Consider the following 26294-nt stretch of genomic DNA (forward strand, 5'->3'; position numbering starts at 1 on the left):
TGAGGCTGAACAATGCTGGATGTTAATCCTGATACAACCGATGATGTGTTCTAGATGTTTGTTTGGACAACCTGAAACTTTTAGAGCCTGTTTATTTTTAAAAAACTACATTTCAGTGGGTCCTGATGTTGATTCTGATAATAGCTGATAATAATTGGGGGGGGGGGGGGCTGTGGGTGAATTCACACACGACTGCCTCCATGTCTGCCACGTGTTGCAGCCCAACTTAAAACGCTCGGTTATCGATTTGATGGACAAACGGAGTGAAACCGGGGCATAAATGATGGGTCGGAGGACGGATGCAACTCACGCCTTCGTCTCACCAGCCAACATAAACAACGTGGCAGGTGGGACGTCCATCAGCACCTCTGTTACCACCGTGGCAGATTGCAGGATTTAATATTAGCTGGTTGGCATGCGGGGTCGTTTGAGGCGATGATCAATCTCTTTTAATGACCCTTAAAAAAAAACAAAAAAAAAACGGCGCTCTCTCTCCTTGGCTGCTCAAACCACCAAACTGCCCCTTCTTCGATGTCCTCTCTTCATCATTACCCCAACCCCTTCTCTCCCTCCCTCCCTCCCCTGTTCAGGCCCTCTTGAATTAATAGTGGGCGTCCAAGATTTCTTCTGAAGATGTCAAGACTCCCAGCGCTGCGCCGCTGCTGCTCTTCCTCCTCGCCATCAATAACGCCATTAGTTTCACATGATAGCAAACACACAAGTCTGATATCTGTTTAATAACCTCCTCACAGTCTTGTGCCTCATCTTCATTGGGTCAGTGGAATTTGGGAGACAGCCCATCGGACTGTCATATCAAACTAAATCATCTTGGATTCACTCGCTGGAAAAGGCATCACTGCAGTCTCGAGTTTCATCTTGGTAATTACGTAAAGTCATCAGGCGGCAATTTTTGTCACATTTTACAAACCAAAAAGTCAACTCCAGTGTAATTCGCCTTTAAGGCAAGTTTCCCCCAGTAATGACACATTAAATAGGTACATCTCCCCGGTGTAAACACTCCAATCCCACATTCACACACACACACACACACACACAGCCTGGCGGGAAGGGCAGACCTGTATTCGATTTTCCTGGCGCCGACTGAAGGCCTCGGGCAGGTCGTCCCAGTTGGTTAGTTTGATGTCCAGGGGGACGAAGCTCAAGTTCAACGGCGAACCGTCCTAGAAGACAAGAAGACGGAGGGGAAGAAGACAAAGGAGAAAGCTTTGTTACTCCTTTTACTATTAGTGCAACTGCTACAGCTCCAGCCATTAAAATAACAATAAAAACCTGTGGCCTGACTAATGAGGTCTGTGCTTTAATTTCTACTCATCTGCGGAACATTTAGGGGGGGGTGGCAGCGACATATAGACACCTGACCAATGGTTTATGATGCATAATAATTAGTAATTGAAAGCAGATATGAATATAAAAACGATTTTACATCTATGATAATGCGATGATATATACGATGATGACGTATGATTTTATGTTACTAATTTGACCTACGCTATAAATCCATCCCATCCCCACCCCACCCGTTCATAACCCAGTAAGGGAATCGTAATCTGAGCAGCGATACTTTTGGACACACACACACATTAATTGTTATATCTCGCCAGGCAGACAGTTTGATTTCATTTGCAGAGGCTTTTGAGATATTTGTCTCAGAGATTTCAGCCTCAACCACAATGCAGCAGAAGAAAATAGAATTGTATTTGTGCTGCTCACAGCAGAGAAAAATTGCTTTTAGAAGGGAAACAAAAAAACCCCAACATTCCAGAAACAGTGTCACTAGTGCTCTTGATAACTCACAGAACATGCTGTCAACAGTTTTCTGCTCTGAAAAGTGGTCATAGGCAATAGAGGTCATCGCAAAACCTGAGAGGATAAAACAATTTATGCTTAAACTCTGAAGGGAAACACTGTTAGTGAGGTCATTAATGTAGAATTACTTTAATTAATAACCTTATCCTGTTGCATCAGCTTAAAAAAAGGCTGGCTAGGCACCAGGCATGGGTGATGACTAGTGGTGATCCCCAAGGCTCCATCCTTGGCCCCTTTGTTATTCTGTATATACAGATCATAATTTGAGCTAACACAACATCCAACTCCGTTGTTACAGAGATGACACTGATTTATTGCCCACTAAAAACCAATGAAGTGGGAAATCCTAATAATCTTTTATCCTGCTGTCAGAGATGAAGTGCCATAACCTTCTCTGGGTAAACTAAAAAAAAAAAAAATCAGGAACCCCTCCTCCATCCGTTCTCAATTTATCTCTATTTTCAGGAACACCTTGGTTCCTTGTCTTCTCATGTGAAACCTACAGCCAGAAACCTGGGGGTGAAATATGACAGAGACTTTCTTTGAAAAACAAATGAGTAACGTTCCATCTCGTCTCGATCAACATATCAAAGATCGGCTCTATTCTTGAGGTCATCCACCGTTACTCACCTTTTACACACCTGGAGATCACATCACGGCTGTTTCACCTTATCACCGATTATATAAACGACTTTAAGATTTAACTGATCACTCTTAAAGCACTTCATAGTTTAGCTCCCAGCTAAATTGTTGAACTGCTGCTCCCCTTTGAGTCAGAGAGCAGCTTCAGCCTGAGGATCTGAGCCGGCAGAATCATTAACATCTTTTAAAACACTTGTCAAAACGCATCTCTTTATTTGTTCTAGCATACGGTTTTATTACCAATATTTCACAAACAGTTTTTACTATTTGTTTTATTGCTGTTTATATTGCTCTATCCTGTTTAATCCTGTTTTAATCTGCTCAAAGCACTTTGTAGCTGTTTTTGTAAAGTACTACATAAAAGTTTAGAATTATTGGAAATACTTAACAAAGGTGAGAGACTGTTTTTCAGCATACACATTTTACCGTATCTTCGTGTCAATTTTCTGATTTTAAATAATTATCCAGTTGGTGGAATTAATTTTGATCAACAGATAATAAAAAACTAAATGTTGAAGTTCATCAATAAGAAATGGATGAACACAGGGAGGGAACATAAAGCGTGGTTCCTTGGAGGTTCCTGACTGATTCGTGTTTTGCTGCCCAAATTGTTGGTGATTCGTGGGATTTGCTGCTGAGTCAGCCGATACAAACAAACACGACCACCTATGTTTACTTTTCTCGACGTACTTCCAAGTGAATAACGACGCAGCAGAGTTATTGTTTCACCTGCCTGACAAGAATAAATGTCACGATAATATTGTGTTGTACAACCGCGATGAATCCTGAGAGGAGGGACGGATCGCAAAGTCACTGACGCCATTAAGTGAATATTACTGTTATGTAGCAGAGAAGGAGGGCGTTTTTCACTTCTTTCTTTTGATGCATTTTAATGCAAATGTGACATTATCGGACATAGAAGCTAATACAGTGTTGCTAATGTCGTTGTTCCTGCTTGAAGTGACTCCAGGCTTGTAGAAGAGCTTTCACTGCACAGGAGGATTAAAACAGAGATCATAAATAATACCACAATTTCATGTGTAAACTATAATATCCTTGAAAGTCTGTTCAGATGATTAGATTTTGAAGACATGTCTGGAAATATCTCAGTTAATATATTGAAATTTCACAACAGCAGTTCTCTGTATGTAGCCCTGACATTGTAAAACATCCAGTGATGTATGTGGTGGATAATAACATAGTGGAACTAGTTTCTTGTGTGAAATGGGTTAATGGCACTGCAGCACGGAGACTGACACTGTAATTATAAGTTTCATAGCATTTACATGCAATTAGTTCCATTGTGTGTGTTTCAGTTTAATTTATATAAAACTACAGGTATTTTCAGGCAAGCAATTAGATTTAAATGACCAACTTAAGCAGAAGCAGAACTTGAATCCAATTACAATAGAGTTCTGTGATCTCGCCACACTTTGTTCTTTCTGGTTGTCATGGTAATTCTTGCACTAAACAAGCAGCTTGTTTGTGATTTCTCTTGTTTCCTCCCCCTTCATTCTAATATTGCGCAGAATTTTCATGCAAATGCCCCTCTTGTGACAGTACACATGCATTAGTTACAAAAATAACGAGGATTATGAAGAAAAAGTATACACAGGCTCCATATACCCACAAGAACGTGATTATGGGTAATCATACTGCAGCAGCGAGGAGGTAACTGCATAATGATTGTGGAAAAAATAAACACAATACAGAACATTTTCACAGTTATTACAGCTTCATTAGCGCTAACTGCTGCCAATTTGAAGCCTGAGAAGCCACTTAGCCTCAGTTATAACTTCACTCAAAAAAAAAAACAATGATTGTGCCAAAAATCTTTTTATAGGCTGACCAGTGGATTTAAGTAAAAGCTACAATTTGGACTTCCGCTGTGAGAGCGATTACAGGCAGGGAAACGGTGTGTGATGAGGACGCACAGGAGGAAGGATAGTTGAAAGGTTAACACCTGTGGGAAGAACAAATCAACATTAGGAAGTTTCCTGCGCCGCGTACGCCGCCTGCCCACGTGTTTATCTGGATTGTGGTAAGATAAATATCACGGAGAGGCGCGGGAATGGCGGAGTGAGCCGAGCTGGAACAGCATGGAGCAGGAACAGAGCGTCGCTCGATGAGATTGAAAAGAGGTGTATTATCCTCCCACGTAACGACCTCATGAGTAACAAATATATCAATTCAAAATAGGGCTTCATTATTCAGACAACAATTTTCAATTTATAATGTTACTCAATAAGAGAGCATGTTTGAAAGTTCCTACTTATCTGTCTAGCTTTTATAATAGGAAAGTAAGAGTTCACAAGAGGTCTGATAACACCTGTTATGTCTTTATTATAAAAAGATTATTGCACGGAATAAATAGTCGATGTTAAAGACAATGGAGCAGATTATTTTCTACATACATCAGTTTAATAACACAATGGATCGGCAACACGCGATACACAAACTGAATATGTTACACAAACCGTCTTTACCGGCTCAGAGGAAGGACAAAATGAAAAAGAAAAACAAATTAAATTGTGTGGTTAGTTGATCAGTAATGTGTGCAGTGTGTGGATGTGCGAAAATGAACTGGGATCCAATCCAATCCGACGCCACTCTCCAGATCTCTGCAGCCAATCAAGAAACAACGCTCGAGTTCATTGAGGGTGTCAGAAAACCAAGTCCAAGGTAAAAACATACATATTTTTAAAATTATTTTTCCATATTTATCCTGTCTATGTATAACATGCTTACACACAGTGTTATACATATATTTTATAGACTATACAGATGAAGATGCAGTCCTTGGTGTGTGCGCAGCGGCTGACAGAAAGCACAAAGTCACTACATAATAGAGTAAAACATTCTCAGTATTTAGAAATGAATGCTGGAAACAGAAAAAAATATGTTTTAAGAGCATTTGCAGGTAGAACTGCCACATTTCCATTTGTTTTAACTGCAACAGACATCTGCGAGCTCCAGCCTTCTCCCGTGACAAATGGAATTCAAATGAGAAATGGCAGCTAGTAGCATAAATAATGCTAACGAGGCTACAAGCGTGTTAGCTCTTGCAGAAAGTGAGAAATGAGGAGTGAGTTTGTCTGAGACCATAAACACTTCTGGTTCTGGTTAACAGTGCAGGAGCACTTTTATAATGGTGTCTTTATACCAGCATGACAAACACGAGTGTTTCCTGCTGGATCACAGCACAGGACCTCCTTCATTGTGGATTCTAGAAATGTTAGCGTGAACTTCCTGTTGTTCACCATCAAAAGAGATTAGGTAAACAGGATGCCAGATGCATGCAGAGAAAAAAGCATGTTAACCATCATATGGCAAACACCACTCATCACCTATATTAAAAGCACAGGGACTCCCTGAATAAAACACAAATGTTTGATGTGTAGTAAAACGTCATAAAACTCCTAATACTTACAATATATTTCCCATTCAAGACCCAGCGACAAATCATTTTCTGATCGCGCTCTGGCCAGCCCCCCCTGTGTGAATTCCACATCTTGACCGGGATTACCCTGTTCTGACGGCTTTCCCCACTAAATTCCAACAGTTTATCATTTGAACGACAACGGGGGACATTTATCCCCTCGGCTTATCGTCCAAGCCACGCATACATGACACTTGTCTTTTGCTGTCTGGGTAATATTCCGTCGTTGATTCAATTCGGTGCATCTCGGTGTAAAAATCCTCTTATCTAAGTCAGCGGGGAAATAATCTGATTCTTTATGAATGAAACAAAACAGCGTCAAGAGTTATGTGATCAATGCGGAGGTCTGCTGGTCCTATGAGATCCAAGAACGCACAGAGACATTAAAGAGTCTAAACGTGATCTAAGGCAGCCGAGGCAGTCAGCACTGGGAAACCGAAATGGCAAAAGCAGCTGAGAAAATATTTTATTTGATGATCATTATTATTACCATTTCAAGGAATCGCCTAAAGTCTTGCAGATGTCACGTCTAATCTGACAGTGGGGCTGCGCAGTTAATCAAATTTTATTTTCAATCACGATTCTGATTTCCTACAATTATGCAAATGTTGAACTATTTCATCGATGAAAAACCAGGAACCGCTTGGATTTTCATGCACGTGCTGTGAAGGTGGCAGTGGCTAAAAAAGGTAGACGGTGATCACAATATTGATAAAAATCACCATAATTACGGCAACCATGATGACATAGTTAGACTTATTATAGCAGAATTTCTTGTGACAATAAACTAATTCTGATTTGGAACATCGTTGAAACAAATGCCCTCTTTATGAAAGAAATCACTTTTTGCACGGAACATAATAAACAAAAATCCTGACACATCTGTCATCCTGGGTGATAAATAAAGGATTGTGGTTGAAGGAGGGGAAAGGTTATGAGCAGGTTTGAAGATGAGCGGATCTTGTTAAATTGTATTGGTACCTCTTTGGTAATTCCTGAACCTTTGATTTGTCTTGAACCGGAGAATATGAATGGATTTGAGGAGCTTTTCTTTACCTTTTCACCGCAGAGTTTCGATCAATCAAGTGACTCAAAGAGACTCTTGTTCCTCTGGTAACACAGGAGGGAATCAGGAAGTATCAAGCATCAAGGTTATTCACTAATAACACCTTTTCAATGCTGCACTGAAGCTATAATTGTATATTATAGAATGTTTTTCCATGTCCAAGTTTATAAAAGATGAGTTCTGTTACCAGGCAACCAGTAGCTGCAATAATTTCCAGCACTTTCAATCATCATTAGCTGAGAAAATTTCCCTGAACTTTGACTTTCTTAATGCAGACAGCAACTATTTTCTCACATATGTCCTGTTAAAGTGTTAATTGGCAACACATGAAAGAACTACATGTGCGTGCATATTTTTTTATCGCTATTTGTGGCTCAATCTTGTTAAAGAGATTTTGATCTCAATGAGGCTTCCTGCTCAGAACAAGGAATTAATTGTTTTTTTGCTTTCTCCTCAGCACAATATGACAGGAACACGCCGGCGAGAACATTGGGAGGGGGGCATCAGAACTATCTTTTCCGCCTTACGTATTCTGGCTGCCTTGAGACTTGCGCTAAAAATGATTACACCTGACACTCCTGACTTTCATTTGGAAAAATAAGAACGTCTGTTTCCTGACAGTTAAAGCGGAGATGGGTTTACACTTGAGCTTCTTCAAATAGCTGCAGAAATAACAGTTGGAGGCTCTTTTCCCCAGGACACAAACATGTGACACGATCAGCCACTGTATCTTGTTCTAAACTAAAGGCAACAAAAAGTGTCCTTCACAGGGGGTTTCCTTTTCTTCAGGCAGAACAGAAAGGAGAAACGAAGGCGTGGAATCTGTAGAATGAAAAACCGCCTTGACTTGTGATTTACTAGTGGAATATTTGAACTAAATAACTCACCCTAAGGTGACGTTTGTGGCTCAACGTGTCTTAAAAGGCGAGTAAAAGTGTCAACAGGAGGAAATTCACTTCAAGATGGACGAAGATGGACACACACACACACACGCACGCACGCACGCACACACACGCGCGCTCGCGCACAGTTTGTACCTTTGAGTAGATGTAGATCCGATCTGTGTACTGGCTGGCGCAGAACTGCAGGCCCGGGTAGACTGGATCATCTCCATCATCGTCGTTAGCGTCAGCAACAGATGACGGACCCACTGCTGCTCTCTGGTCTGTGGGGACAGAGGACGAGCCTGAATAACATTCCACCCAGTAGTTATTATTGACTGATTATTGGCTGGAACAGCTGTATGAGCAGCAGCTCCTCTGGTGATGCAGAGACGTTAATCTGCAGCAGATCATTTAAATGTGTTTGCATATAAAGTCCATGATTCCCAAGCTCAAAAAAAAAAAAAAAGCACCACGAGTGCACTGGTGAACCGAAGTGACTGATATTCCTTTTTAGCACCAAATGTTGCCAAAACTGTCAAACTAGAAGCACTTATATTGACTTATATCTTTAATTTAGCTTTGTTTATCCAACGACTTCAACATCTGTTATGGTAATCACTTTAAATGTGCCACAATTTCAGTGGCCAACACGGAATAAAGGGAGAAAGTCCATCAAATCGGACCTGATTGGATTTTCACACACAAGCTGGTTATTGGTCTTAAGATTGTGAGTAAATTTGAAATGAAAATAAGTTTTTAAAAAAATGAGCCATACTTTTGCCAAATACTTTTTTTTTTTTTTGCTTTTGTTTCTTCAGTGAAAAAATAAATGTGGCTCCTCAGTTACAGGATGTTAGAAGCTTCTACTTTTTGTTTCTCCATTCATGATTCCATTGATAGAGCAGGTGCAAAAAAACAAAACAAAAACGAGAATATCCCCCCCAAAATGGCGAGCGATGTGTTTAATGTTGGTGGCTACCGTGAAGCTACACCGACAGTTCCGTCTCTTTTGTCGAAAACTTCCCAATTTATATGACGTTTACTGAAGAATTTGCTGAACAACAGGATGAAAGCACAGCTAGAGAAGGAGAGAGGGAGAAGGAGAGAGGGAGAATGATTATGTGATAAAATGACATTCGCAGACAGAGACAAACAGAGAAAGAAAAGAGAGAGAGTTGGTCATTAATGTCAGCAATGTAGCTCGCTCATCCTGCCAGCAGGAAAAGGTCAGGCGGTGGAAATGAGACCGCCGCTGCTCGACCACGCTTCATTTAGACAATGACCTATAACACTCTGATAATACTTGCTTTAAATCACTTCGTGTGGCCAGTCGTATGCCTCCCTTTGGGGGAAAAGTGTGTGTGTGTCTCTATTTGGCTTACTTATGGAGGAAAATAGTGACACACGCTGACGTCCGTGACGAAAAGATTCCCGTTAAAGAGGTGCTGCCGGGTCTCAGGTGGACAGACGCCTTCAGCTTTCCAACTGAGTCACCAAGAGGGTCAGAGACGCACCGGGGAACAAAGACATCTTCCCATTATGCTTCCAAGACGAGCCAGAATTAAACAATGTTTGGGTTTTTGCCGTGTGAATTGCAGCGCGGTGTCAGGAGGAAATTAAAGGCCCTGCAAAAAACCCCCAAAAAACTATTCTCCAACATGAGCGCACAGATTCCTGCTGGTTTTAAATGTGTTTTGCATTCTCTGCTTCCTTTCCTTTGGGATTGATGTTGATGAGATTTTTTTTTTTTTTGGGAAAACATCCGCAGACCGATAACTTTGCATACTTTAAAAAGAACTATAATGGAAAGAGCTGAGGAGAGTGGAACAGCTCATCACGTATCATTCATTTCCATGTTGCTGGTTTCTTCTTTATTGTTATTAAGCTGCAGCCTCAGCACAGATGGGTTTTAATTGTAACTTTACGACTGTTACACTCCGACTGATTATCCCTGGAATGTGTGATGAAATCTTTTTTGTTTCCAGCTGAGTCATTTTCTGTTTGACCCGTCTTAGAATAGGTAACACACCTAATCTTTCATTTTTATGTTTGCTATCCTCATAGGCTCAATTTCTCCGGGTCTGGTACACGCTGTTCTAATCTCAGCTGGAATGAGCCACTTTGTGTCAGAGAAAAACTGAGATGACCAGACAGAAACACCGAGCGGGGCTCAACACCTACAGCCCCAACGTTTTTATGACACCAACGTTTTATAAAATCCCATCTATCCGTCCTTCTACTTCTGTAATGAAACCTCGTAGCTCTGCAATGTGCACGATATATTTGTTGTAAGCAGTTTTTTTTTTTCCCCCTCCCTTCTCTTCCTGTTTGCAGTGGCGGAACACAGCAGCTGCATTAAGTGGGCCATTTATACGATGGGGGCAATTCATCTTACAAAGCCGTCTTATTAGACTGTCACTTACACAGTATGAACAGTGCCTTCAAAACACCCCAAGGGATTTATTTGTTATTTTACTGCGAGAGAGAGAAAACAACGCCTAATTGGACTGAGTCATCTCATCTTCTATTGGATCGAAACAAAAAGATTAGAAAAAAAAAATAAAAAAGAGAGAGAGAAATTCTGACTGTATACTTTAAGTCTGAACAGGTTTTTGTGGAGTTTGCTGCCGCCACGTTTTTTGGAAAGGAATAAGAGGATGTGCGTCCGTGGTTAGGTCATGCAGATAGTTGGAGCAACGGACGGTAAAGGAGAGGCAGACGGCGAGGTAGAGGAGGAGTGATTGCCTGTCTGTGCAGTGAGGAAAGTAATCTCAGAGCAATCAAGAGACGTGGGTGGCCAACAGCTCAGTGGTTTGCCTTCTAAAGCCACGGGCAGGTAAGGGAAAAAAATCATTAGGCTCCGCTCCTGACCCCCATAGGTCACTTTTATTAGACAACCAGCGATCACCCTAAACCCACACAGACGGAGATGGACTGACAACGGCCTGTAACTAACAAACTGACTAACCACACGCAGGATAGATATATGGATAGATGGGTATTCAGACTGATGGATATCAGCAAAAAAGTACATGTCTAAAGAGGAGGTGGGGGGCCAAGTCGGCTTCCAGCGGCGACTCTTTAGTGCTGCCATTTTCTGATCGACAGTAAAGCTTTTATCTCTCCCCGAGAGTCGCTCTAAATAGGGGTCTCTTTTAAAACAGAAAGCGGCCTTTCGCTCACCTTCCCTATTTTTTTTTTTCTTCGCTCGGGGAATAGCGGGGGGACGCAAAGTGCTGAAGTCACGGCAGGAAGAAGATGCAGTGGGATTGAATCCCGGAGTGTCGGGGAGGTGGTGGGGAGGGAGGGGGCATAGGTGGCAGCAGAGATGGGGAATTAACCACTTGAAAATTTCTAGCTGGCTAATAGATGTCAGAGCTGGGGTGTGTGGCGCTCTGAAAGGAAAGGAACCCGCCAAATTGGTGCACACTGATCTGAGGGTGTCAAAGGGTAATAGGGGTTGATAGCTCGCCTGTTAAAACCCAAATGGCTTGTGTTCCTTTCCATGTTAAACATTCTGCAAAGAAGCTTAACACCGAGATCGGATCTGCTGCCGGCTCAGGTTCACCCCCCAGTAAGTGTGTCCCGAACACCAACACCCAGGTCACGGGCTTTTCTTAGACTCTGCTAGTCTGGCAGTTTTTTTTTGTTGTTTTTTTTTCCCCAGCTCTTCATATTGCACACAGTGTAATTAGTTCTTTGTAATTAGCGCAATTTATTGCTTTGCGTATCCCTTTGAGACCCAAGTGCACGAACACAGAGTCTTAATTTGCAATATTACACGCTGTGTAATTGAGAATTTGTTTCTTCCGAGTCCCTCGGAGACTCACCGACATGTGCACATATAACCAGGTCGGATGGGGAACGCAAGAGAACACAGGGTTTGGTTACAAGGATATGTCGGCATCTTGGGGAGGGGGGGTGACAACTTGTGTCTTGTAATTAGACCTCAGTCCACTTTATTAAAAAATAGCCAATCCAATCGCCTCCTGGATGGAGATTTTAACCTTAAACCTTGTGTGTCTTCTGGGGTCTCTTACTTTAACAAGCAGAACTCTGGATTCTAGTCGGGTTTTACTGCTGCCTCTCTGCAGAAATAGGCAATATCCCAACTAGATACTAATAATAGTAAGAATAATAATACCCTGCCACATATGGAATGAGATGTAGTCCCTTATTGGTTTGAAGTGATGGTATTAAACAGCATTATATGGGCAGGCGACAGCCAATTTCCCTGGATATGAAAAGGAGAAGATTGCAGGTGGGATTACCATGTGTGTGGTCAGGGGGGAGGAGACTGCCATCACCAGCAACGTTGTCGCCTCGCCGTTCCCCTGATTGTTTGCCTTTGAGCCGCCGCTTGTCCTCCTCCGCTTCTCCTCCTCCTCCTCCTCCTCGCTGTTTGTCTTTCAGAAGTTCATCATCCTCCTCCTCCTCCTCGCTCTGTTTGCCTTCACCCAATCTCGGAGGCCGAGCCTTCCCCCGGCTGAGCCCCGGCTCGCCGTCGGAGCCGGAGAGGAAGGCACGCGCCTGGTCCTGCTCGACTGGCGGGGGTTGGGGAGGCCTGGGTGGCTCTGAGCCAGCAGAGAGGGAAAAAAAAAGAGAGGAAGGGGAGGGAGAGAGGGATGAAGGCGACTTTATTGGCCGAGTTGCACAGTGTAATCAGACTTTGAAGAGTTTCATTCCCTGGCGAGACATCCATCATCTAAAGCGGATGACAAAATGACTTCTGACATGAAAGTAAAACTCAATATAGTTCATTAGTGACATTATTAGCTATCATAAGTCCTTAACTGACACCTTAAGAAGATATAATTGTGTAAAATAGGTCATCTTTAGTAGAGATATAGCAGAATAGAGAAAGATCGCAAACTTTTTCACATCTTTTTAAAGGAAGTATTATATAAACACAACCGCCTGCTAGGCATTGACCACAAACTGAAGGAGGTTTTAGTCTCAGCAGCACACAGAGGAAACCTGCCACCTCCTCTTTCAGCCGCCCCGGGATCAAGCTGTCAATATAATTTGCCGGGAGAATCAATTATATTGGTGTCACATTGTTTTCTTAATCGCCCACCTGCATCATGTGCAATCAAACCCAAAACACGATGATTGCCGGTGACTGGCGCATCTGTGCAGCGCCGCAGTCAGGTGCAGAGAACGCTCTTCAACAGCTGACGCCAAACCGCATTTCTCACTTTAAAGAATCAGCTCGCAGCAACTTGTAGATCGTCCATCAATCTTATTCTGCGGCTCCGCCGGATTGATTTTCATTCAGAGGTAATGTTGTAAATCTGCGCGGGTCCGGAAGGAACCGAAAAATGCTTAAAATTTTAGTTTAAAGTCGTGTTCCGAGGCAACGCCACGCTGATGTTTATCAGGAAACTAAAGCTCACAGGTGGATTAGTCGCTAAAGGCAAAAACAGCTGGAATAAAATGTAAATGTCACTTTGAGGCTGAATTGAACTTCTTCAAGGGAAGTGCTATACAATTTCCTTTCCCCTACTTTTCTAGTTAAATTTAAATCATATCCTTTTGACATTATTTGTTGAACTCGAGGTGTGAAATCTAACAAGACAGAGACTCGGGGACGCAGAGGGCTAATTAGTGATCCTGCCTCTCTGTGGCTTGTTTCTTCAAAAGGCCAGGCGCTGGTCGGTTCCACGAAATGTCATCCGAGTCTCGGGGCTCCCGGCCCTGCCGCTGCACCCCCCCCCCCCCATTCGCTAACAAGCCGAGCGAGACCAAGGAGAGACGGCTCAATTTGTGTTAAGCTGTCCCCCCTCAAAGAAGATGTTAGCGAAGGAAATCCTACAGGGCCGTGCCTCAACTTTACCGTTCAACCCTCTTGTTCCCGCCTGAATTCGGGGTCCCGTTATGTCGGATGGGGCACCATCAGGAACTTAGATGTATTTTAAAAATCCAACGGATTCACACAAAAAACAACATACTCCAGCAGTTCTTTGAAACATGAGCTTTCATTGAAGTCTGCAGAGAGAGAGAGAGAGAGACAGCTGACCAAGATTGTTCAAAGAAGTAGAAAAGTACCGTAAAATGTCAAATAGTTAAACATTTTAATGGACTTTCTTGTTACAGGAAAAGTATAGAGAGCTAGCTGAGAGGTGCAGAGAACCAGGAGATAACCAAATTACCCTCTTCCTGTGTATATCTCACAGTAGGTGCTGAGAGACAAATTACCAGTGTACCAGTGAAGGCTGGAGGACTGAACTGTGCCCACGCGTTCGGCCTGAAAAAAGCTGCAAAACGCAGGAACGGAAGCCGATTCAACCTGAGAACGGTTTGCACAAAAAACTGTCTGTTCAATCGACCTCAGGAAACCGCTCGGACCCTCCCGGGACGCCGAACCTCATCACATAAGGGAGGTTATAGTCCGTGACAGTTTGATTAAAAAAAACAGTTCAGATTACAGGTGATAGAGCATAACAGTTTCTGCACCCCGTGATTCGATTTGCGTACGGTTAATGAAAGTAGAATTTGTTAAATTCCTGTCCCTCCTGGATAGGAGATAATATTCTATATCAGCGACGGGCGCCATCGCTGACAAGATAACGAAACCATTGCTAACGCACCAGCCTGTCGGGTTTTAGATTGCGTAGATCGTATGTTGGTCATTGTGGAGGGGCTTTTTAGTCTTTAAAAAGCCAAAAAGGATTAAACTGGGTCTTATCTGAATATATTTAAGGCTAAAGCTACCTGCATTACAATTTGTCAAACGATTCTTGAACAATGTGAGATAGAGATAGAGATTTTCAGTCATAACTCATAGGCTCGGCTTGTGATACCATCACCTTATGGTACAAAAGACCAGCATCCTTCTGTTCCCCTCTGTAACAGCTGTATCACTGTTTTCACAGTGAAAGGCAGACAACTGATCCTCTGTTACTCCTAAACATCAAGCCGTGATGTTCATATTAAGCGATTCTCTGACACAACGTCCAACAAAGTGCCACAACTTTATTTTAAGTCATTGTGTGAAGCTGTTGAACTTGAAGTGATAACATCTCTGGTGTCACACGACAGGGCTCTGACCTGATTACTTTCTCACATTTCATCAAGCCGAGGATCGCAGCACCAGGTCTTTTTTTTTTGTTTTTAGAGATATCTCCATAAATATAGTTTGGTATTTTTCAGCACAGTCTGTCATTTACAAATTTAGCAGGCTGTTAAATTCCCCGTCTCGCGATCTGACACAACCTGCTGGCTGCCACGAATGCAGAGTGGCGCTTGTGACGAAAAAAAAAAAAAGAGTGTGATTCCTGAATAGTTATCAAGCATCTGCTACAGCGAGGAAAAATGTGTGTGTGTGTGTGTGTGTGTGTGGGCTGCTAAAAAACAGGTGTGTGGGCGATTGTGTGGGTGTGTGCTGCTCAAAGGATGCTTGTTTGAACCGTGTGCGTTTGAAGTGCGCCGTCATCACGTCCACTGGACAAAGAGGTGATCTGAGGACGGCTCAGCCAGTCTGGATATCCAGGTAGAACTCCACGTGAACGAGACAGAAGAGGATGATACATTAAGATCTCTTATGATAAAATGTTCCTCCCTGAGTTGCTGAGCTTAAATAACTTTTATTGCTTAGTTCAAAACCTCCACACCTTTGACTCCTTTATCAAATATAAAAGCTGGTAATTAGTCAGACAAAGGCTGTTCGCAGAAGCGAAAGGAGACACCTCCTAGCACCTATAGCAGTTATAACACATCAGGTCCTTAAGGTACCCGCTGGCATTTTCACATCTGCTGTATTGGATCGAGTAAAGAAGCGGGGAGGAATCTGCATGCCTGACAACACGTCTAAAGCTTGTTCTGTCATTAACGCCTCGAGTCTCACACTTGGCTGTTTTTAGAGGTGTTGGTAGGTGCGTTAGCTTCTCGTTCTTTGCTGTTTCCAGCTATTAGGCTAGGCTAAGACAAGATAATTACGTCCTGGGTGGAGCTGAAAATGTTTTTCCCATTCTGTCTATTTTAAACCTTTTTTTAAAAAAACAAAACAAAACCCAATCAATACATCCTTTTCTAATTAAACCTGTATTGTGATTTGACATTTAGCATTTACACATTAAGGTGCTGATGAGCTAAGAGATGTGATTCTGTAACATATTTCTCAGCAGTGAGCTGAACACACCTTCCCTTTATCTCCTGCTAAATGAGTCATCTTTGCCGTCTATTGAGGTAATTCTTCCTATTGATTTTCACTGGGAGGCTGTGTCAGAATGTTGGAGTGCGTAGATATTTATATTAGTCCACCTTTAAATAACAAGCTCTCTAATGTCAATGTCGACCATAAAATCCAATGAAACATCCTGCATCACATCGGACACTAAATCTAATGCTGCTGCAGCCACTAGATGCAATGTTTTAGATATATTTTACTTATTATATTAATTTCTGAGCCAATCGGATCAATCTTACATACCTAAAGAGCATGGCCCCTGCAGCCTGCCTGGTCATAATGACTTCCCTCCCTTCTCTTTTCCAAGATACAATCACAGGCTGTCAGGGATATCAGCCAGAGCGGGCTCAACTTTTTCCTAACTTTGTGCAAGACGTTTGCAGCAATAGGCACCTGCTTTCTATCTCTCTCGGCTTGACAGGTGAGAATTATACTGTGTCCTTGTCATCTGCAGAGAGAGAGCGAGACAGACAATATTCTCCAAGCGGAGCTATTTCAGACTCTGGTAAGCCTGCCTCCATCTTTCACTATCACGTATCTCCATCTGGTGAAATCTGTAATGCTGTTCAGAAGTATTATATCAACAGACTGCTACGATTGATATTGACGGGAAAGAAAATAAAGCAATGAATGGATTCCCGGCTTCAGGTGGTTTATGTGAGGCGAGAGATGATGGAAGTTTTTCTTTGTCAAATCCACTTTGCTTTGTAATCAGTTTATGAATTAATGAACGAATTAGAAGTCAGTAGCGACGGTTTTATTAATCCTACCTGAAGAATGTGGGAACTCGCACATCTCACAGTAAGGCAACAGGTTGCTGTTGGAGTAGGTGCAGGCCCTGCAGGTCCACGCCTCAGCAGGGGGGTCCGGCTCCGACAACTTCCGTGGAGTCATGATGGAGGAACCGGGGCTTCCGGAGCAGATCCCCCCAGCTGTCGACCTCCGTTTCCCAGCAAACCGCGACACGGGGCTCCGGTCCGGGGCTCCAGTCCGGAGCCTCTTCAGCTGGGGGGAGAAGTCCCGGTCAGGTGAGAGGGGGGATTGGGAGCCGGACTTCTCTTTTTTATCTTCTGTGCCATTCGTCACTGAAGAAAGAGAGGGAGACGTTTCTTCATCCTCGGTCCTCTTCCTCTTCTTTTCCTTGCTGGTGCTCGGGGAAAAGAAGGAACGGATGTCGTGCTGCTTATCTTTTTCAAACTACGGAAAAAAAAAACAAGTTAAATTCAGTGAAGATAATATTTTAAACATGATCACCTAGAAAAGTACTTGGCTGAACCCCAGCTTTTGTCTGTTGTTACAGAAACACCTTTCAAGAGCCTTTTGACTGCTTACATTTAAAAAGAAAAGAAAAAAAGAAATGTCATTTTAGCCACTGATAAACCTGTTGAGGATGCTAAATGTTCCATAAAACCCACAACAAAAGAAAACAAAACCCACTTAAACTCTTAAAACTGAAGCATCATTTGATCTCATAAACCTCAGACCTGTTCATTATTATTTAAATTTGGATGAGCCGCCCCTCGATTACAGCCTCTGCAAAAAAAAAAAAAAAAAAAATTACAAAAAAAAACCGTGGAAACTCTTGGACAGCAACTCTCAGTGTTGCCATGGTTACTGCCCTCCAAATGTCATCTCAGTATTGAGAGCTGTGGTATTTTTAAGAATGTTCAGTTCATAGAATTATTGACAAACTGGCTGCTTCTCCTCCACCAATGAGAGTCGGAGGAGGTTATTTGTGGTCTTCATTTATTGACTTTTTTATTGAACTTCTTGTTCCGTCTGCAACTCAGAACTTCCCTCCGATGCTGAAGAGACTCAGCGATGGAACATTACAATATAATCAGAGAGATGAAGTTTTCTGATTGTTTCGATACGGTCGCATCCTAAACCGTACATTAAATACGCCCACGCTTGTGCGGAATTTATTTTTATGCAAAGAAGCGTACATCTCACACGCCTGCAGCGCTTCATATTCCGTGACACAGACAACACAGACGGCGATGTCACCTGGCTGTCACCTGACCTCATGACGCCGCCGCCGCCATAATAACTGTAATCATATATTTGTACGTATAACAGTTGCACCTCTAGTCTTGATATGCAAGACTGGAGGTTTGTTTTCTCCAAGTGAGCCTTCCTTGTTTTCACAGCAGTAACAGTAAAAAAAAAATAAAACAGGCGAAAAATGAAGCGATCCTTCACCCCTGATGTTCCCGTTGAGCTCCTCCATCTGACTCACATGACTGAAGAACATGTCATCGCTGACATTTCCTGTTTTTCCCTCCAGCGGCAGCTGCGGCGGCGGCATCATCTCGCGCGGCGTCCACGCGTCTGCAAAGTTGAGGAAGTCCCATTTGTCCTTGTCGCCCTCGTCCGCCTTCAGATACTCCTTCCTCCCGTTCAAGGTGCTGCCAGTCACCGTTTCCTGGAGGACACCTGCTTTTATTTTCACTCTGCGTATTCACCATCAAACATCAACGACGGACTGCTTCATTTTTTCCCCGTCGATGTCACATATAGTCATGAGCATTATTGTCGATTAAAATATTTGGAATAATTCAGCTTTAATCAAGAATCTGATTATTAAAACCTTAAAACCCTGATGTTTTGCTCATTTATTCACACACAAAGCTACATATAAACGTTGGCAAGAAATGTTTTTAAACCAGCTGATCAATAGATGCGATAGATGGAGACTGAGTTGTTCATTAGACATGAGGGTCGTCCTATGATTTATAATTCACAACTAAATATGACATTGATGAATAATTAAACCACTGGAATGAGTGGTGAACTTGGCACATGTCCTACATGTTTGCTGCTGCAACCCCCACCACACACACACACACACACACACACACACACACACACCTTCTTATTGAGCATGGACCACATAACGGTGTCAAAGGTGCCCTTGGCGATGAGGTAGTGCACATTGACAGAGGACGTCTGCCCGATGCGGTGGGCCCGGTCTTCAGCCTGCTTGATGTGTCCAGGGTTCCAGTAGAGCTCGGCAAACACTACATGGCTGGCGGCCGTGAAGGTCAAACCCTGGGGGGGTGGGGGGGCACAGACATAAATAAATGACTCGATTGTTCAATCCACCGCGGATAAAATTTAGTGACACAAGTTTTAACGACAATATATTAGCAGCAGAGTGAGTTTATCTTTCCACCAGATTAAGAACGCTGTTGGTTCGGAGTCGGTGTGTGTCTTTGTGTGTGTGTGTGTGTGTTTGAGCACCTGGCCGGCTGCCTGGATGCTGAGGACGGCCACCCGCGTTTCTGGGTCACTCTGGAACTTGTGGACCAGCTGGATTCGCTCCGATGACGGGACGCTGCCGTCTATTCGGACGTAACCGACCTGAACAGAAGAGATGAGGCGATACGGTGAAACGTAGAGTCACAGCATGAAGGAGGAGCGAATATGGAAACTGTAGGAGCAAATCTGTGGCGAGGGCCAATGCCCTTTATTTGTTACGACTGAAACAATCCTCTTTACCGGCAGTTTTTGTTTAAAAATTAATTATTGTAAGCGAAATAAAATGGCTAACCCAGTCTTTTGTGTCCTATAGAGGCGTGTTGTTTGGCTCATATCAGGGGCACCTGCTACTCACTGCTGATAAAGGATGGGAGGGCTTTTTCCACACTCTATTGAAATGAATAAAGGTGCACACAATTTGTAAAGGATAGCATTGTCTGCTCCTAACAATGTGGGACCGGTGTGTGTTGGAACATTAAAGGTAGAGAGCGTTTCATTAACGTCCATCCGGTATTGAATAGTAGGTATTTCCATGGCGGATGTGTGAATGACGCTCTATAGAAGCGTGAGCAGGAGAGCATCGACGTATTACAGTCGATAAAACGTCTCCTCTGAAAGGAAATCAGAAGCATTTTCTGACAATTCATAAGTCCAGACAAAGAGGAGCAGCGGCGGGTGTGGCCGTTAAACGTGAAGTTGACTTTCACCGAGCTGCTGGTGCGTTATGGCGACTACTTTCCTTTTTTTCTATTTGGGTCCATCAGGTCCTGCAGAGGCTGAGCGGCGACAGTAGGAGAGTGTGTTCTTACCGTAGGCTACAGCTCCCAAGTGTGAACGCCACTGCATGAATATGAAGCAGAACCTTGCTGAGTGACTTTTCACGGAAAATAAAAGTCAAATAAGCGTGGTCGATGAAAGAAAAAGCGCATCCAAGGTTTCAACAGCACCTCAAGACTGTTAAATGATTCAAAGATTCAACCCCTTGTTTCACTGGAGGGTCTTTTTGTGTTGCTTTTTATCGATCTATATTTACAGATTTGATTAAACAAGCTCTCCAATCGGACACCAGGTGAAGAACGTGCGTGCGGAGCTCAAACAGTGATAATATCATGTCATCTTCTGAGCGCCTCATCGTCGCGCGTTCGCATGTCGTTCCTTATTTTAGCCCGTCTCTGTTAATTGGTGAGTGCGAACGCAACGATGGGAGCGAGTCTCTCACGGAGGAACGTGTTATCACACGTCGTACCGCTGTAGTACAGTCGACCGACACCTTCCTCAACCCCTGCGACACACCAACACACCCACGTAAATAGACACACACTTGAACCCTTTCGCGAGTTGCCTGCGCCGAACTAAGAGATATCACTCGCTCCTGATGATGACTTGTGAAATACACCTTAGGAGATGAGCTGCGGAACTAAAGTTTACTTTCAGAGAGAGAGAGACAGAAAGAGAAGGGAAAAGTAAGAAAAACTTTTAGATGATAAGAGATGCTGAATAATTTCTTCTGCTAATTATGTAGACGTTGTGTATCTGAACATAGCCTGTAAATGTACAACGCAAATGATTCACGACTGCTAGCACCTGCTGTATATACGATGCTGTAGCACAAACCCAACTCCTGAGCTGAGAGTTAAATTACAAATATGGACAGGATTTGACTTACGAACACCATCGGGCAATTAATGCAGGAATAAAACTTAAATATGGGCCAATTAGCTCTGTTTAGCCAAGAAGGAGGGGTGAAATATGCAGAAACCGCCACATTTAGTGTTTCCAGGTTACTGTTAATGGCCATTTGAAGCCGTGGCTTGAAAACACTTGGAGATCTAAAATGGAAATGATCAAATGAAATGTTGACCGAACGAAAGCGAGCTCCTTCTTCTCCTTTTTTTTTTTTTTTTCTCTCTAAGTGATTGATTTAACAAGAATAAGAAAGTCCGGTACTTTTTTTGAAGCACCTCCTGCTGGGTCGTCCTCTACCGGCTCGAGGGACACAAAGTCACATTTCTGAAGGATCGTAATTGAAGTAAAAACAAGAAAAATGAACGATGGGCTGATGTGATGCTTTCGAACGACCCATTTGATGAAAGAAGAACCCAAAATTCAAGCTCTTAATCTTCAGCTTTTCGTCGCATTGAATTTGCAAGTTGAGGAAAAGGATTTACATTTAAAATTTATTTTAATCTGTATTATTTTTCTCTATTTATGCCTTTCATCAATGGATAATCATTAAGAGGGAAAGTGCCGCTGGCATCATACGTCTGCACACAAACACATTTACCATATGCGTCAATGCACAGTGACATACATGTGCTATCTACAGTATGTCCGTACTATAAATACCTAAGTGAGTCCTTGTAATCAGCAGGGTGCTGCGCTGATTGGGGACAAGACTTGAAAGTTATCTTGAGTTTCATGCTTGATGAGGTTGGGGTTGGTGGTGGTGGTGGTGGGGGGGGGGTCAGTGCCGCTCAAGGTAAAGTATGTGAGATAGAATGATTTGTAACAGAGAAAACAGCTGGAAGCCTGGTTTGACTTTTTTTTGATAATTCACCCCCCCCCCCCCAAAAAAAAATGATAGCGGCTGGTGCTTTCTACGTTTCTGACACACGCTAGCAGGTTCTTAGTCTGCAGACCGCTGGGGGGTTACCTTGGCCTCGATGACTGCTTCAGTGCAGGCCTGCAGCATGGTGAGGTGGTGGGCGAAGACCAGGAACTTTAGCTGCTCTGCCTCCAGCATCATCTTAATGTAGTCCTTCACTGCTCCCGCCTGGACACACACACACACACACACAGATACAAAAATAGACACAGATGAAAGAGAGCTACTGAATTCATCACTTCACTGGTTGACCACACACAAAAGAATCGGCTGCATCGGTGAAGAAGTCAATTAATCACTGCGGCATCCTTTCTGCGTGATCGATTCTCTATTGAATGCCAAGGATCCAGACTTTAAAAGGAGAGAGCACACAGAGCAACTGGGGCGCATTTGTCAGCTTGCAGATAGTGAGAGCAAATCAATAACTCACAACTTGGAGATATGATTCGTGTGTGTGTGTGCTCTTTCTTTCTGGATCCTGTTGACAGCAGATGTCAGAAAATTCATCCTTTGACGCACGAGCGATCATCTTAATCTCAGAATTTACTGACATGTTGCAGAAAAAGAACAATCTTGCTTTTAATTGTCATCTTTTAATTGTCATGAATGGTTTTGAACAATAATGTGGAAAACATAGTGTAACTTTAAAGACGAGAGACGTCCATCAGTTTACGTCAGTTCGCTCAAATCTCTTTCGGATTGTTTATGACTTGCAATAATTTAAATTTACCTGTCAAAGTCGCAGCTGCAGTCAGAATAAAATAAATTTCTATGAATTATTAGCGCTATTTATTGCTTTGGAACCTTAATTTTCTTCATCTTAGCATTTTTTGTACCTGTTTCCTACTTGCAATCCCAATGTACCAGCAGCTGGCCGGTTCCTGCTGAATCCTTCCACCCTGATTGACAGCGTGAATCCAGCAATTTAAAAAAAAATAAAATAAAAAAAACAAACACCTGAAGTGCAAGTGAGTTAACAGCACCCTGCAGGTATCCGTATGTATCACTGGACTGTTCACACTGTAATGGCTGTGGCCGTTCACACTACTTGCAGCCAAGCTGGAGCGGATGTGCTGTATGGGAATGTCATTGAGCAGCTGGGCTCATTTCTGAGCCCTAGGCCAAAAGGCATCCCAGAATAGCACTAACTAGTGGAAATACTGAGGTTGGATTTAAGTCAAACCGCTCCTACTGGACGGTTTTGGAGACATGTCTTCTCTGTGGTGAGAATCCCACCTCTGTAGTCTCTACATCCTCCAACAACATGACAACCTCTGCAACCATCACACCTGCTCTGGTGGGAAAACCTCTGCTTTTTGCCTCGCTGATAATTAGCCGATAAGCCTGATAATGAATCTCTTCACCAGTCCTGCCGACCCTTTTCTGATCTGGGGGGTCCTCATTACTGAAGGCTTGGCTTCGCCGGCTTCCCTCCACTGAGTTTAATTAGTGCACAAACTTCTCGACTGTCTGAAGCGGCCTGTTAGCTCGCTTTAAAGTCCGGCATCAGAGCTGTCCTCTCTGGGTAATTGGGAGCAGATGCTTGGCGGGTAAAGCAATAAAAATACCCAAAGGCGTTTGGCAGCTCTGTTGCCAGGCGGTCTGGCAGGCAGGCAGGGGCCGTGACGCTCGGTGGAGTGACATAGATGTGTGAATCTATCACACCATCTCATCCTTCCTGATGATCCAAATAAAGAAGAAAGAAGACTTGTTTTTTTTCTTTTTTTTTGTGAAGTAGAGAAAGCGTCTGACTCCAAAATAAACCCAATAGGACAGGAAATGAGAGCGGGTCGTCAGTATCGGCTTCTGAGGTGGGCGAGTGGGCGGGGGTCCGGTGTTAGGCTAAACTGAGCAGAAATCCAATCAGCAAACAATGCCCGGTAAGAAAAAGATCCAAGCTCGGAGGCAGGCTGAGCAAGTAACCTGTCGATGATTGCATTCGGTGGTTATCTCCGGTCTTCGTTAACCTCGGGGGCTGCGCTCCTCATGGCTGAGGGCGCCGGGCTAATTGAGAGGAACGCCAGTCCTCGAACGGCGGATGATTGGCGAAGGACAGTGTATTTGGTGGAAATGTTTACTAAACCTGCGAGTGTAAGACATGCAGGTAGTACCCGTTTCAAAAGCAACGCCATTACAGACGCTGGAAACCAATCAGAGGTCGAGAACGCGTCGAGGAAATGTAAATTCTTGTTAGATATCCAACGCCAGTCCCTCTGACCCCAACCATCCTCGCGCTGGATGCACCACCTTCTCATATCGCTTATTTCTTTCTCATTAAAAAGAAACACCACTTCAAACTGAGAGCTGACTTAGTTTCCATAGCAACAGCATCACAGAGATGCTATTTTAGTGCAGTGTGTAACTTTGAGATAAGGTGTAATCATGCCAGGCTGGACGCAACTAAATAATACCTCCGTTATAACTCCCTACTTTGTCTAAGTGCTTTCACTGGCGACCATTAGACTCTGTTACCATGGCAATGCTTTCCCATGAGATCTCACTGAGTGGTCGGCCAAGCGCTCTGAAACATCAGTTCACCATTTCCTAAAACATGAAAATGAACAAAAATGACATTCTTTAAGCGTTTAACCAGTTCTTGGTAACGCAGACGGATACACACGATCCTCACCGCTATCGTCTAGGCGACGGGATGAGCTTCACCGCCATCAGAGAATTAACCAGACAGGACATTTCCAACCATATGGAAAGTATGGATATATATAAAGTAGTGCTTCTTCACTCCGACGCATCCAACTGTTGGGCCACTTAACTTAAAAGCAGCTGTTTCTTTATTAAAATCACATAACTTTGCAACAGCACAACTGGCGCTTCTAGTTAAGAGGAGACTTTAATGTAGTTTCCAGACACAAGTCTGCATCACACATTGATAGTGCATGATGGTCACACAAAAAACCAAGGCTGCCTTTTATTCTGCAAAGGTAAGATTTTTCTTGCTTGTCTGGAATAAAAAAAATTTTTTTTTTAAAAAAGTCCAGGGTGAAAGCAGCTCAAGTGATTCTGTCGGCTCTGAGCAATAAAGACGAATATCACTCCCAGGATATAGCAAATTAAACAAATATGAAGTTTGAATATTGATGGTGTGTGTTTAAATGTCAATGAAAAGACCAACCTATGTGTGTTACTGACATTCAACTGCAGATTTCACAGTAATTTGACTTGTAGAAGCAGCGAGACATGACTTTGTAGCCGACGTGACTCAAACGCCGCTGTTGGGGATTATTTCTGCTGTGGATTAAAACACATTTGATGCACTAGTGAACATACAGAGCGGTAGGATGATGTGATAGAACAATGGACCAACATAAATATATATTGAATACTCGTGAAGAGGATTCACTCCGGCACCACCGGTTTCCCCCCCCCCGATTACCTTGGCAACAGCTGTTTGCTTGTACATCTGCGTGACCAGGCCCATGACCTGAGTGAAGGGGTTGTCCGCGGTGGCGACCCCCGACCCCAGTTCCTTCATCAGCTTCTCCCACCGGGCGAAGCTGGCTGAGGCCTCCTGCGAGCAAGGAGAGAGCAAAGACGGTGTTACGGCGTCCTTTATTCCTTCTCTCTTGTTCTCGACTGTTTTTGAGATATAAAGGGCAAAACAATTAATGGTGCTGCCGGGTGTCCTACTTTCCCTGGAAGAGAAAGAAAGGAACAGGGGGGGGGGGGAGAAAGATGAAGAATTCCCAAGGAAGACACCCCCTCTGACTGGGCTGCTGTGTTAGGTGGGTCATGAGCGTCTCCCAATTATAGCTGCTTTGTGACAAGCCGGGGTCGAAGATGGAGAAGCAGCCATGCCGGTACAATAAATCAAAGACGCCTAGTGTGCTCTCAAGGTGATTGGCGAGAAGTATTTAAGGCGGGAGCAGAGAACGGAGAGGATCGCGGTGGGAGAGGTTTTGCCGGTGGAGAGGAACATATGCTATCTCCTGCTCATAACCAAGACACACAGATGTAGGTTAGCCATGTTTATTATAAACCGGAGCTCATGTGAAATCCGGTCAATTAACAGGAGGATAATTCTGACAACAATAGAATGCATTCTGTAAAAATCTGACCAGAAAAGCAGCTTTGGATGATTGCAAAGCTTTCCTACAATAAGTCTCACGTGAAATTCTAAAACGGCTTCAAAACCACTTGACTTTTTTAAAAAAAACAACTACAAAAAAACACTTGAAATCACTTCGTCATGGGATGATATTTTCGCCTGAACCGACTAAAAACGGAGCTAAAAACGAAAGCAGGAATGAACACTTTGTGGAAACGCTGCATATCAAACGATGCAAAAACCCAAAAAAAAACCCCCAAAAAAACCCACAACTGTGAACCATATGGCAAGTTGATGGAAGAGGTGGTCCACGCGTGAT

The 26294-nt window shown here is 43.3% G+C and overlaps 1 protein-coding gene across 6 annotated transcripts in view; it reads right to left on the minus strand.

The window, feature by feature from the left end:
• Positions 1–26294, minus strand: part of zranb3 (zinc finger, RAN-binding domain containing 3) — a 68880-nt gene that overhangs the window by 26082 nt on the left and 16504 nt on the right. For 5 of the 6 annotated variants that reach the window (XM_068309212.1, XM_068309214.1, XM_068309215.1 and 2 more), the window contains 9 exons: positions 25304–25438; positions 21961–22080; positions 19290–19409; positions 18918–19097; positions 18286–18471; positions 16817–17243; positions 12130–12432; positions 8012–8139; positions 1077–1181 (listed from right to left, as the gene is read on the minus strand). In XM_068309212.1, the coding sequence (XP_068165313.1) occupies positions 1077–1181; positions 8012–8139; positions 12130–12432; positions 16817–17243; positions 18286–18471; positions 18918–19097; positions 19290–19409; positions 21961–22080; positions 25304–25438 (1704 nt within the window). The remainder of the gene's footprint in view (positions 1–1076; positions 1182–8011; positions 8140–12129; positions 12433–16816; positions 17244–18285; positions 18472–18917; positions 19098–19289; positions 19410–21960; positions 22081–25303; positions 25439–26294) is intronic. The other variant, XM_068309217.1, reaches the window with a different exon arrangement.

This window comes from Antennarius striatus, chromosome 24 (assembly GCF_040054535.1).
Source record: "Antennarius striatus isolate MH-2024 chromosome 24, ASM4005453v1, whole genome shotgun sequence".
NCBI classification, from domain to species: domain Eukaryota; kingdom Metazoa; phylum Chordata; class Actinopteri; order Lophiiformes; family Antennariidae; genus Antennarius; species Antennarius striatus.